This window comes from Peromyscus californicus, unplaced genomic scaffold (assembly GCF_007827085.1).
Source record: "Peromyscus californicus insignis strain IS unplaced genomic scaffold, ASM782708v3 Scaffold_14__1_contigs__length_90479793_seg_2, whole genome shotgun sequence".
Taxonomy (NCBI): domain Eukaryota; kingdom Metazoa; phylum Chordata; class Mammalia; order Rodentia; family Cricetidae; genus Peromyscus; species Peromyscus californicus.
In genome coordinates, this window is record NW_026294436.1 from 7,862,412 (window position 1) to 7,875,100 (window position 12,689).

At 54.1% G+C, this 12,689-nt stretch overlaps 1 protein-coding gene across 2 annotated transcripts; it reads left to right on the forward strand.

Moving 5' to 3' along the window:
* The first annotated feature begins 972 nt into the window (after positions 1-972).
* Positions 973-6,629, forward strand: En1 (engrailed homeobox 1). Of its 2 annotated transcripts, XR_008217850.1 has the most exons (3): positions 973-2,573; positions 5,504-6,163; positions 6,301-6,629. XR_008217850.1 is itself a non-coding variant. In XM_052736753.1 (2 exons), exons 1-2 carry the CDS (start codon positions 1,640-1,642, stop codon positions 5,818-5,820), a joined length of 1,251 nt encoding a protein of 416 aa, XP_052592713.1. In that variant the 5' UTR covers positions 973-1,639; the 3' UTR covers positions 5,821-6,629. The 2 variants fall into 2 exon arrangements, 1 of the variants encoding a protein (XP_052592713.1); XM_052736753.1 differs by having other exon boundaries at positions 5,504-6,629.
* The last annotated feature ends 6,060 nt before the right edge of the window (positions 6,630-12,689 follow it).

A 12,689-nucleotide genomic window follows, 5' to 3' on the forward strand; every position in this document is an offset into this window, starting at 1 on the left:
CCCTGAACTTGAAACTCAAACCCAGGCCTTGCAAGGCGGCACAACACGTCGCCGGGCTCAGGGGCTCTCAGGAGACAATTCTACCGGGCTATGACAACCTGAATTCCCCGCAGCCCAGGAAGGATCGGGCGGCAGGCGCTGGGGCTCTTCCGTGGCCTCTGGGCATGGCTCCACGGCGTCCAGGCAGCTCGTGGGTGTTGATGATCCAGAGAAGGGCATGGCTGCGGATCTCTCCGCAACAGCGTGGCTAGGCAGGGACACAAACCAGCAGGGCCAGCAAGGTGTAGCAGGCCGCTTAGGTTTGCAATTAGTGGAAAACAAACTGTCTCTCTGAAAGTAGCCAACACTAAGTTTTTTGTTTCATGCCCGATATCTTGGTTTCATTCCTTCACACACACACACACACACACACACACACACACACACACACACACACACACACACAGAGAGAGAGAGAGAGAGAGAGAGAGAGAGAGAGAGAGAGAGAGAGAGAGAGAGAGAGAGAGAATGAGAATGAGCTAAATGTTTCGGGCGTGCGCTGGAGGGGGGGGGGTGCATAGTAACCCAAGTCCCTGCCGCCTGTCGCTGTCCCCAGCGCTCACGAACCCATAATCCTGTATTTCTCCAACAAGTTGTGGAGTTGCTTCTCTTATCTGCCTACTACATTCCAAATTCTAGTTCTCTCGGATATCTTCGTGCCCTCTTCAGTCCGGATCTGAAGGAGGGGGAGGGGTGTGGGCACAGATGGGGGCAGGGCGGGAGGACGTACCGGGCCCGAGCCTCTGCACCCCCTCTCCACCCACGGCCGCCGCCCCCGGATTATTTATCCGCAAAGTCCCGCGCGCAGCCATTGGACCGAGCCCTGAGTGTCAGCGCGAGCCGCGGCTCGCCATTGGTCCCGCACACGTGCGGCCCTGACTCACGTGCTTCCGGTTTGAAGGCAAAAAGTGTGCCTGGGTGATTTTTTTTTTTTTTTTTAAGCGAGAGAGTTTGTGCAAAGATCCGAGCTGTCAGAGATTTCAGGGGGGAAAAAAAGGAGCCCGGCACTGGCGGAGACGCACTCTCCCTGCAAAAAAGCAAAGGCGATTAAAGGCGCTGCCAGCCTCGCGCTCTGGGCACAGCTGAGCGTGAACCTGGGGAAGTCAAACCCCTCACTACTGCCTAGGAAGATGGGTAGACTTTAAAGACTATTTTTTCCCTTTAAGAAAAAAAAAATCTTGGAGCTTAAAAAAAATCCTTTTTCTTCTTTTTTTTTTCTTTTCTGCCCCCCTCGTTTTTTGGGCCGTGGTTTACTCCCCCATTAAGACCAATCACTGAAATCTGGTTGCTGAAAGAAAAAAAGAGAGAGAAAAGCAAAGAAAAGAAAAAAAATAGCCAAGTGTCTTCTCTGTATCTGGATGTCTACAAATTAGAGAGAGGGAAAGAGCGAGATCTGCTCCACCAGAGCGGGCGAGAGCCAGGCCAGACGCCCGGCTTTCTTTTTTGCCTCCTGCACCCGCCCTGTGCCTTCGCTGAGGCTTCGCCTTGACTCCTTCCTCCCCGCGCACCCCCACGGGCCCGCTGGCAAAGTGGGGTGGGGAGCGAGGTGCGGGGGGCGGGGGCCGGCGCGGCGGCGGCCAGGGCTGCCGGGCGGCCGAGCATGGAAGAACAGCAGCCGGAGCCTAAAAGTCAGCGCGACTCGGGCCTCGGCGCGGTGGCAGCGGCGGCGGCGGTGGTGGCGGCGGCGGCCCCGGGCGGCCTCAGCCTGAACCTTAGCCCGGGAGCCAGCGGCAGCAGCGGCAGCGATGGAGACAGCGTGCCGGTGTCCCCGCAGCCCGCGCCCCCGTCGCCGCCGGCGGCGCCCTGCCTGCCGCCCCTAGCCCATCACCCGCACCTCCCCCCGCACCCCCCGCCCCCGCCGCCGCCGCCGCCGCCGCCGCCACCGCCGCCGCCACCGCAGCATCTCGCGGCGCCTCCTCACCAGCCGCAGCCCGCGGCCCAGCTGCACCGCACCACCAACTTTTTCATCGATAACATCCTAAGGCCCGATTTCGGTTGCAAAAAGGAACAGCCCCTGCCGCAGCTCCTGGTGGCGGCGGCGGCAGCCGGAGGAGGCTCCGGAGGAGGAGGAGGAGGAGGAAGCCGCGTGGAGCGTGACCGAGGCCAGACTGGTGCAGGTAGAGACCCTGTCCACTCGCTGGGCACGCGAGCTTCGGGCGCTGCCTCGCTCTTGTGCGCCCCGGATGCGAACTGTGGCCCACCCGACGGCTCCCAGCCGGCCACCGCCGTCAGCGCGGGAGCATCCAAAGCCGGGAACCCGGCTGCTGCGGCGGCGGCGGCGGCAGCGGCGGCGGCGGCCGCGGCGGTAGCGGCCGCGGCGGCGGCAGCATCGAAGCCCTCGGACAGCAGCGGCGGCAGTGGAGGCGGCGCAGGGAGTCCCGGGGCGCAGGGCGCCAAGTTCCCGGAACACAACCCCGCCATCCTCCTCATGGGCTCCGCTAACGGGGGGCCGGTGGTCAAGACTGACTCGCAGCAACCTCTAGTTTGGCCCGCCTGGGTCTACTGCACACGCTACTCGGACCGTCCGTCCTCTGGTGAGTACCCCAGCCACAATGTGCCTCTCTTTCTCTGGCCGGGGGCCCTGCCCCAGGACTCCAGCCCCGCTTCCGGAGACAGTAAACCCAGCTTGTAAGGCTCTCACTTCACATCTGACTTCTCCTCTAGCCCCAGGTCCTAGTCACAGTCGAACGTGCGCTCGATTCTGCCATGCTGGCCTTTCCCACCTCTCGAGAAAGTTACAGCTTCTGGCAAGCACAGGAGGTTCCAGTTTCTGCCCTTTGGTTCTCCGAACTCTGAGCCCTGAGGTCTTTGTTTTATGTTTATTATCTTCAAGAGAGATACGTAATTACTCATTGATTTATTTTTTAGGGAAAGGTTGCTTTGAGCTGGCTGGCGGGAAGATAGGCCTAGTGACTTAAATCTGCAATCTACCACCTTAGTCCTGTCAGGGCCAGGTTTGGCATGGGAACTCGACCATAGAAATCATCTTTGCCGTGTGTTCGTAGCAAACACTATAGATATTATTCTGTGGAGAGTCCATTTACATAAAGACAGATACGGGGAGACAAAGAGGGAGAGAAAAGCTCCATCCCTTGCGCCCAGCCGGGGTATGGTGAGTCAACCCGCGTGGGTAGAATGCAGAGCCAGCCTGTAGCCAGAAAGGTGAGCAGTCACTGCTCGCTGGAGCTGGCAGGCCGTGGGAGAGGGAAACAAGCAGGCCAGAGTCAGGCTTGAAAGCTGGGATATGGGCAGGAAAATCAGCGTTTCCCCGGCAGGGCTCCCCTGACCCTTCGGCCTTGGCTTCTTCCTTTCACTCTCTCCTTCGCAAACCTGCCGGTCAGTGACTATCTACTAGTCTTAGGGCAATTCTCTGCTAGAAGCACATGAGAGGCTAAGACCTACCCAGGGACAGCTGGGGGACCCTGGAAGAGGAGGCTCAGGCCTGCGGCCCCTTGCACGGACCAGGAGTTCCCGTGAGGCCAGCGCCGGCCGCAAGGAGAGCAGCAGGGGCTTGGGTCCACGGTCAGCATTGAGCCCGCCAGGGGGCCGGGCAAAAGGTAGCCACAGGCGCCTCTCCGCTTGCTGGTCTCTTGCAACCGTGCTGCTTCGGGCCGGGTACGGATCGATGCGCGCTATCAGCCCCCGCCATCTCGAGCCCCGTTATTGACACGTCGGGCTCCCTGAACCTCCGAAAAGCTGCTTTGATTGACTCGCCTGATGGATAGAGTGATTGAGCTGTCAGGCTGAGTGGGTCGGGCCGGCCAGGAGGCTACGATTTTATTACAAGTGTCCGTGCCTCTGCACACACGCACACAACAACAACACTACAACATGCTCCGGACGCACCTCCCGCAGCGGAGTCTCCTGGAGGATGCGCACATTTCTTGGGCAATCTCTGCCTGCTCGGTTCATCTAAATCCCAGTCCCGCTCAGGAGCAGGCCTTGTCTTTGTTCGATGCTCCTTTCCTTTTTATAGACCAGAGAAGGCAGGAACCAGATATTTCTATTCGAAAGGCAGTTCCTGGAGATGAGTGACTATCGAGACGTGATTCCTACAGTCAGTTAGGCCTGGACTCCTCTTCACAAACAGCTAGTAACCCTAGGTGCCGGTCTGCTGCAGGATCCAGTAGCCCTCTTTATCCAGTGGTCATTAGGTTTGGAGACGCCAGCAAAGACCCTCCTTTTGGATAGTTTTAGGTAATAACAGGCTTGGCAGGGACTTCCCTTGAGTTCCTAGGCCTCCATGACTATCACTGAAGCCTGCAGTTCAATGCCAGCACCCCAACAAGAATGCCAAGAAGCAGGCTTCAACCTTCCAGGCAGCCTCGTTCTCTCTTCCTTGTTCTCCCTGCCTTTCCCAGGCTGGACCCCACAGCAGCCTTCCCCGTTAGCGTCTGAGAGACTTCATCTTGGAGAGTGTTCTTAACGGCCTTCCTACATGTCCATTTCGGAGTGATGGCACATGTCCCCACCGTGATTGTCTCTTGGTCCTTGTTTTGCTTATGGGTGGGGACGACAAGGCAAGGGTCATCCCAATCTCCCATTTATTTGTGTTACTTCAGGACTTTTGCACCCCGAAATTGGAGCACGCAGATGGAGAAGAGAGATAGCAGGGCCTTTCTCCTCTCCCCAGCCCTGTCTGCCCCTATGTAGAGGGGTCAGAAGGGTCCTGCTTTTCTTCTTGGCATCGACTAAGAAGCTAACTAGAATGTCCCAGGCAGGGCTTAAGCTCATAGACTAGACGCTGCAGCCCCATTAGGGAAAGGGCAGGCAGTGTCATGCTTTCTTCCAGAAGGAGCTTCCTTCAAGTCAATCAGAAAGGAAAGAAGGCAGAAAAAGCCTCCAGCTCCTCTGGAGCTGGGTGATCTCAGCTTCCCAGGCCTCTCTGGGGTCCACGGTGAGAATAGATAGGGGCTCTGCACAGGCCTGTGTGTATATGGGTGTGTGTAGCTTCCTGAGAATGAAGTGGGAAGGAACCAAAGCAGCCCAGCCATTCTTCACAGGGCCGGCCTTCGCCGCTGCATTTTATTCCAGGGCTAGGAAACCATTCTTGTTCAGGGACCCCTAAGTCTAGGTTATTCTGGTTGGGACCCCAAAGCTCACTCTATCTTGCGTTCCTTCCTTTTTTGGCTTTCTAGGCTGGGAAGTACTGGGACCTAGGTCTAGTAGCTTTCTTGAATTGGGGTGTGGGGTTTCCCCTGTAATCCCCGCCGGTGTTCCTCTTTGGCTTCTGAATCCCTCCTGCGGGGGGGAGGGTGGGGTAGAGATCTCAATGGCTTAGAGAGGGGGCTCTTCGGTGGAGGTAGCTGGGACCCAGCAGCGGGCCTCCACAATCTCCCCCGGAAGCTCGGGACCCCTGCGGTGGGCTCCACACAGCCGTCCTTAAGGCTTACTCTGCCTTCTCCTCCTTCCTCTGCTCCCGGCCCCCTTCCTCCCTTCCCCGGCCCTGTTCGCCCGGCTGCAGGTCCGCGCACCAGGAAGCTAAAGAAGAAAAAGAACGAGAAGGAAGACAAGCGGCCGCGGACGGCGTTCACGGCAGAGCAGCTGCAGAGACTCAAGGCGGAGTTCCAGGCAAACCGCTACATCACGGAGCAGCGGCGACAGACCCTGGCCCAGGAGCTCAGCCTGAACGAGTCCCAGATCAAGATCTGGTTCCAAAACAAGCGTGCCAAGATCAAGAAAGCCACGGGCATCAAGAACGGCCTGGCGCTGCACCTCATGGCCCAAGGACTGTACAACCACTCTACCACCACGGTCCAGGACAAAGACGAAAGCGAGTAACTGTGGCCAGCCCGGGGCCCGCGGTCCAACCGCGCCCGTGCCACCTCCTGGCTCCGCGGGGCTACCGCTTCGCCGGCCCCACGCCGCCGCCATGCAGAGACGATCGCTAAGGAGGGAGGCATCAACCGGGAAGACGGAGAAAGCAAGCGAGAGAAAGCAATCCTCTGAGTGGACGTTCACATTGGAATGAAACGGTTTTTGAAACGGGAGAAAGACTCGGACAGGTGCTATGGGGGAAAAAAAAAAGATCTATTCTCTAACTCACAGTATCAGACGAAACTGCGAATTCCTTAAAGCTCTATCTAGCCAAACTGCTTACGACCGTGTATATATTTAATTTCAGGTAAGGAAAACAAATATGTGTAGCGATCTCTATTTGCTGGACATTTTTATTAATCTCATTTATTATTATTGTTATAATTATTATAATTATTATAATTATTTTATCTCTCCTCCCCACCTTGCTGCCCCCCCCCCCAGCCCAGTTTCGTTTTCGTTGCCTTTATCTTTTGAATGTTTTTGCTTCTCTGGGTACCTCCCGCCCCCCCAACGCTGGCCCTGGTTTCTCTGGGACTTTTCTTTGTGTGCGTGTGAGTGTGTTTCCTTGCGTGTCTGCCCTTCGCCTCTCCTCTACCCACCCAGGATTCTTCCACTGGTCTTGTCTGTCCTCCCAAACCCTGTTCCTTTTCTGGAGACTCCTTGAGAAATACAACCCCACAGACTGCGAGACTGAACCGCCGCTACAAGCCAAAGATTTTATTATGTTCAGAAACCTGTAGTCTGAAATAAAATGTTCACTGTGTTCATGAGCTGCTGACTGCCCTCTTCTTTGTGGGGTGGGGGAGAGCTTGTCCAGGCACTGTGTGGCTACCACTCTGGCTGCACAGGGTGGGTGCAGAGCCCTGGGAATCTCAGGGCAGGCCATAAGCATCACCACCAAATGATTACCAGGGTGAAGGAGTGTATGGCACAGATTTGCCTTGGCCTTCTTCTGGAGGATATGCTTGGTTCCTGGATGCACTCTAGGGGACCCAAATGCCAGAAGGTCCAGTCCTACACTTCTCTGCCCCCAGCGGCTCCAGCTGGCTCCCTAAGCTCGTCCAGGCTCAGCCAACTGAGTCCCCCTGTTCAACCTGCTCTATGCACCAAACGACACCCTTACTACTCCTGGCTTTTTTCTTCCTCCCTTTGTTTTTTTTTTTTTTTTTTTTTTTTTTGGCTGGAGGTTTTTCTTCGCCAAAGGCTAGAGGCCTTACCAGGGCCTGCAGTGGTGGCAGACTGTCTGTGGAGCTGCCCAGCTTTGGCCCAAGGTCTCTGCAGCCTGGACTTCACATCTTCCTTTGGGCATGGGACTCCCCTTGGCAGATGGTTGCTCTGGTGTGATCCACAGGACTTCACTGCGCGAGGGTCTCTTTCATAGTACGGCAAAGAGAAGGCCTCGATGCTGGGAAAGCTGTGACTAGTGTTCCCATTCTGGGCCTGGAAGCCCCCAGACAGACATAGGTCTATCTCCCTCTGCCCTGAAACCTAAGTATGGAGGTCACTTCCCCAAATCCAACAAAGCCTTGTCAATTTCCTCATTACAAGGAGAGGCGATTCCACAGCAAAGACCTTAGAACAGGCTGGATACCTGGAGAGCCCAGAGGACACTGTGGATAGTCGTCAGTGACCCTGGGACAGATCCCTGGGACAGGCACTGGGTGAGGCTTTCAGAGCCTAGGTGGTGGTGGGAGAGGGAGACTCGAAGAGCCTACTTAAAGGCTACTCTTACTCTTTCGTTTAGAATTTTGTAAATTGTGAGTTCTACCTTCCTCTTTTTTTCCTAGATGCAAGGTGACTGTAACACATATGCAACTGTGTATATGTATGTAGGTAAATATGCTAGAGAGGTGTCCATACATATTTGTGTGCATGCGTGATAACATCACAGTGAGCCTCAGTTCCCATGCATTTTGTGTATATTCTGCATGTGTTTGTGTTGTGCAACAGAGCGACTGTTACTCTGGGTCAGATGCATGATTGGACATTGGTGAGCTCGTGGTGATTGTGCATGCACTCATCTGTGTTTGTACACCAGAATGCTTGCCTCATGTGCTTAAGGTTTAGGTGATTACAGGGACCCTCTTCTCGTGTTTTTCTCTAGAGTTTATTTCCTGTTTATTTTTTTCCCCCAGGATTGATTTTTGGCAGAAATGAGAATGGCCCAGTTATGCCACCTTTTCCTTGAAAAAGTCCCCCTAATTTGGCCCGACACCCCGCTCCTGGCCAGGGAACTAACAGTGTTGGGCTCTACACCCCAGGACGCCAAGAGGCCCAGGCTGGTCTGGCCACAGGGCTTAGGAACTTGGGGATTGGTGGCCTGGAGAGGAGTCTGAAGTCCATTAACATTCTATGGGTCCCTAGGTCTTACTGTTGTGTGTATCATCTGCACATAATAGGTGTTCAGCAGCTCCCTGCGTACAGGGTTGAAGCAGGGAGAATCTGTTTCCTTCTCTTAGGGAGCAAAGCTTGGCATCTTTAGGTCCTGCAGATGAAGGAGTCATGTCTGGAATGCTACCCAGCTCAGAATCTGATCCAGCCACCCATCTCCTTCTCCTGAAGCACTTGGGGATGTGATGATGAGTTCCATAGAGAACCTTGCCACTTGGAATGCTAGGAATTGGGCTCTCCTGCCTCCTCCTTTCCCCACCGTGGTCCGTTACAACACTGAAGCCTCCAAGTCACCTATTTCAGGGGTTAGGACAGAGGCAGCTCCAGGAAGTGTCCCATTCCCGAAGGCCCCAGCACAAAAAGACCAGAGACAGGAGATCTCCACCCCGTTACGGTTAGGGACAGCAGAGGCCACTCTTCCACCTCCTGGATGTGTTGGCTGAGTGTCTGGTGGGAGCGGAATTGTGATGTAATTTGATTTATCTCCCTTTATCTTCTAATCACGTGGGCAAATAGAGATTTCTTCTTCATTGTTCAGCGGGAGAAACCAGGCTCTGAGAACTTCGAAGCTTGTGGTCCTCTGCGCCTGTGTCTTTTTGTAGCCTATGCTTCAAAGATACAGCCTTGTAGTCAAGGTCAGGACTGACCTTCCGCTCCTCTCTCCCTCCTCTTTCCAATTTTCATTCTTCCTGGTTGGGGCAGTGAAGAAGAGGAGGAGGGCTCTGGTCAGACCTTGTCCTGGCACCCCTTCTTTTAAAGAGAGAGAAGGAGAGAGTAATAATGATCATAAATAGGCATTGATTTCTCTGATTTACGGGGCTGGCTTGGCGAGCTGCCTGTGTATTAAAGAGCGGGGCCACATCGAGGTAAATACTTGAACTGAGCACACCATCCCAAGTTCCTCATCTTCTCCCTCCCTCCCCTCCCTTAAAGATTGGATTGAACCGTAGACTTAAATCTCCCTCGGACTAGAAGGAAATACAAGCTACAGGAGTCTAAACAATATCGATCTCAAGCTCTTTTTGAGGGCAAAGGTCTCTGTCTTTTCCCTGGAAAGTCCTTTTCCTTGGGGGTGGGGAAAAGGCCGCGGGAGGGAGAGGATGGAGATGCGGGGGTGGGGGGGGGGAGCTGCATGGAAGCAGAAGGCATTTTGATGTGCAGGTCACATGTCTGCAGAGGGCTCGTTGTTGGGGCTTTTGGACTTGTGTATTGTGCCTGTATTTATTTAGGCTTGGGAGGTGCTTTGGGTAGGTAGGCTCCAACTGACAATCACTGGTTGGTGTTTGTGGGTACACGCAGGTGCCTGACTCATGGGCCCCCTAAGTGGGGCCACCCAAGGTCTAGAGGACTGTCTCTGGCTACCACAATCAGTCATAAGGGATGAAGCCACCTGGGAAGCCAATCTGCATCTCAGAACAGTTCCCTTCCCCCATAGCCCTCAGTTTGACCAAGGCACTGAGGCAGGGGTGAGCTCTGGCTGCTCCTAAGGATACATCAGGCTGAAGCTAGATGCACCATAAGAAGGTCTGTCCCAGAGCTGGGCCTTCTTAGGGGTGGCCTTGGATTTGTTCAATGGCCAGCTGGGCTGTTTCTTTGTATGCTCCAGACAAGCCATTCCTCTGGCAGTAGACGGGATATGATTTGCTCACCTGTATGAAACTGGGGCAAGACAGGCAGGAAGGCCATGCTTCCAGCAGCACCTCCCATTTGCTGTGTAGCCTGGTCTTGCTTAAGCTGAACATGACACTGTGTTCATACTGAAGACCATATTGGTCCCCCCTCCCCTGCCTCCCGGGGTTAGAGCAGTGTTCCAGCCCTCTTGAGGTCTCAACTCTCCCCTGGATCTCTCAACTCGGCTAAGACTCCTTAGCTTGATGACTTACAAAAAGAGGGCTTGCCCATGGTGTTGCACACTTTTAATCCCAACACTCACAAGACAAAGAGAGGCAGAAGGATCTCTGTGAGTTCAAGGCCAGCCTGGTCTACAAAGTGAGTTCCAGGCTGACCAAAATTACATAGTCATATTCTGCCTCAAAAATAAATAAGTAACAATAAGATAAGATAAAGTAAAGAGAGGGATAGCAGGGAGGCTCTGGGCGATCTCCCCCTCCCCTGTCCCCTCAAACATGCAGTCTTTTAATGAAGCCCCAGTCTTGGCGTGGTCCTCAGGAATGGTCAAATAAAAAAGGGGTCCTTTGCATGTGGAGAAAACAGATCCTGAGATGGAAAGGGTCTTTTTGACAAGTGGGAGGCAAAGTCCTCAGTCATGGTCTGTGTCCCATCAGGAGAGTGGTGTCAATGCACAAGAAAACATGGTATACACACACACACACACACACACACACACACACACACACACACACACACACACACACACAGGTTTCTACACATACAAATATGCACAAGTATGAAGTGTGCCCACGTGGAAAACAAATATACTTGGTTCTTATGTTCAAAGGTGTGATCACAGCAGGCATGGAGACACTACCAGGGCATAAGGTACTGGCAAACATATGGGCCAGCAATACCAGGACTGTGATGGGACACATACTACACATCCAAGTCCCAATGTGTGGGCTTTGTTCCTGGCCAGGGTAGGAAATAGCGGCCTCTGCATGGTTGTCACCAGGGAGTGCTGGGGCTGGGAGAGGTGGGTTGTTTGGGAATATGGTAGATGGGAGTCAAGGCAACCAGCAGTGAGGTCAGGTGGCTCTTCCCCTTTCCCCAGGGTCAAGATTCTCAGGCTCAGATCCCTACTAATAGTGGTTGTGGACTGAGCCTGCCCAACCTAGCTGGACCTCCTGGGGATGGGTCAGGCTGGAGAAGTGGGGGACAAAATGATGGGACCCAAGAATTTCTCAGAAACTCTGGCTTGTAGCTGGCCACACAGTTTACTTCCAGAGCACGTTTCTCCACTCAGCCTTTTGCCGCCACCCTGAAGATGGGACAGATTCCCTTCACTGTCACAGTGTCCAGAGTCGGAAGTAGGGTGCCTTGAAGGCATTTGTGGGATCCTTGGCTGGGAGGGTGAAGGACTGGGGTGAACCTTAGGAAAAACAAGACTCACTGTGGATATTTGAACACTCACCCACATCTCATCCTGAAGAGAATTCTCAGCAGCTACATACTCAACTTTAGGCGGTGGGGTGAGTGAGTTGAGGGGCTATTAGCTGGGTGAGACACAGTGGAGCCCCCCTCTTCCACAACCTATCAAAATTTAGAAACTAACACCAAGAATTTTCTTCCCGTCCCATGCAAGCACATCTATATCACTGATGAGGATGGAGTGGGATGGAGGAGGATGAGGGGAAGCTCTCAGCAAGCACTCCATTCCACCTGGTACCTGGAACTGAGATGCGGGAAGGAAGGACCCTCTTTGTAGAAGAGGAGCTCCAGGATTCAGAAAGCACAAGGATTTTGGCTTCCTGGGCTACCTTGTTGCAAATGGCTAGGATTCCTAACAGACAGTAAGCTTTTCCACAGGAGACTCCTTGGCCTTGGACTTAAGGAAACCTGGGGACCCTGGCTGCCAGAGCTTTCTAGGTCTTAGAATCTTCTGTGTCCGGCCAGATTTTCACCGCAAAGCACTGTGAAGGAGAAGAAAAAGCCACCCACTAACTTTTTCCCAGCTGGCCTCTCCTAGCCCTTTCCACCCCTTTTACATCTGGACATCTGGCAGAGCGGATTCAGGAGAGGGCATAGCAAAATTTTTTAAATTATTGTCAATATATTCACTACTTCCTGGTGGGTGATTGAATACATCTGACAACATTCAGTTCATCCAACCACACATGTTTCTTTGAGATAGGTATCTGTGTATTTATCTATATGACATGCCCATTTTACAGATAAGAAATGGTCACACTCAATCTTATTAAAGTTTACACTGCTGGGTCTTCCGCACAGCTAGAACCTGGCATTTGATAAGGAGCGGCGGTGGCTGCTTTTGTGGGGCTTTCGATCTTTAGTACGAGAAGGCTTCAGCTCTCCCCACCCCCATCTTCATACCTTCTCGAGATCGTAAGGAATGCAAGACCCAAGGCTCACATTAGCTTCCTGCCATCCCATCTTCTCCACCGTAAGCGTTTCCATCAGCGTCCTCTGCACCAGAGCTCGGACCAGGCCGGCTGAAACAGCCTGTCCTACCCCAGCGTCTTACTCCTTTGGCCACCCTCCAGTCCTCCGAGAACTGCCTGCGCTCCCCACAGTCATCCGAGGGCGCCGCGCAATGCATTTCTCGTCAGCACGGCCCTGGTCGCAGGCCGGGAGTTCCCTCTCCAGTGGGTGGGTGAAAATCAAAACTCTCTGAGGCTCCACCGAGGCCTCTGAGCGCTCCCGTTATCTCGGCAGGGAGCCCCTGGATCTGTCAGTTCAGCACGCGCGCGCAAGGGCCCTGACTCTGCTGGGGACACACTGTGAAAGGCCACCCGCGCCACCTC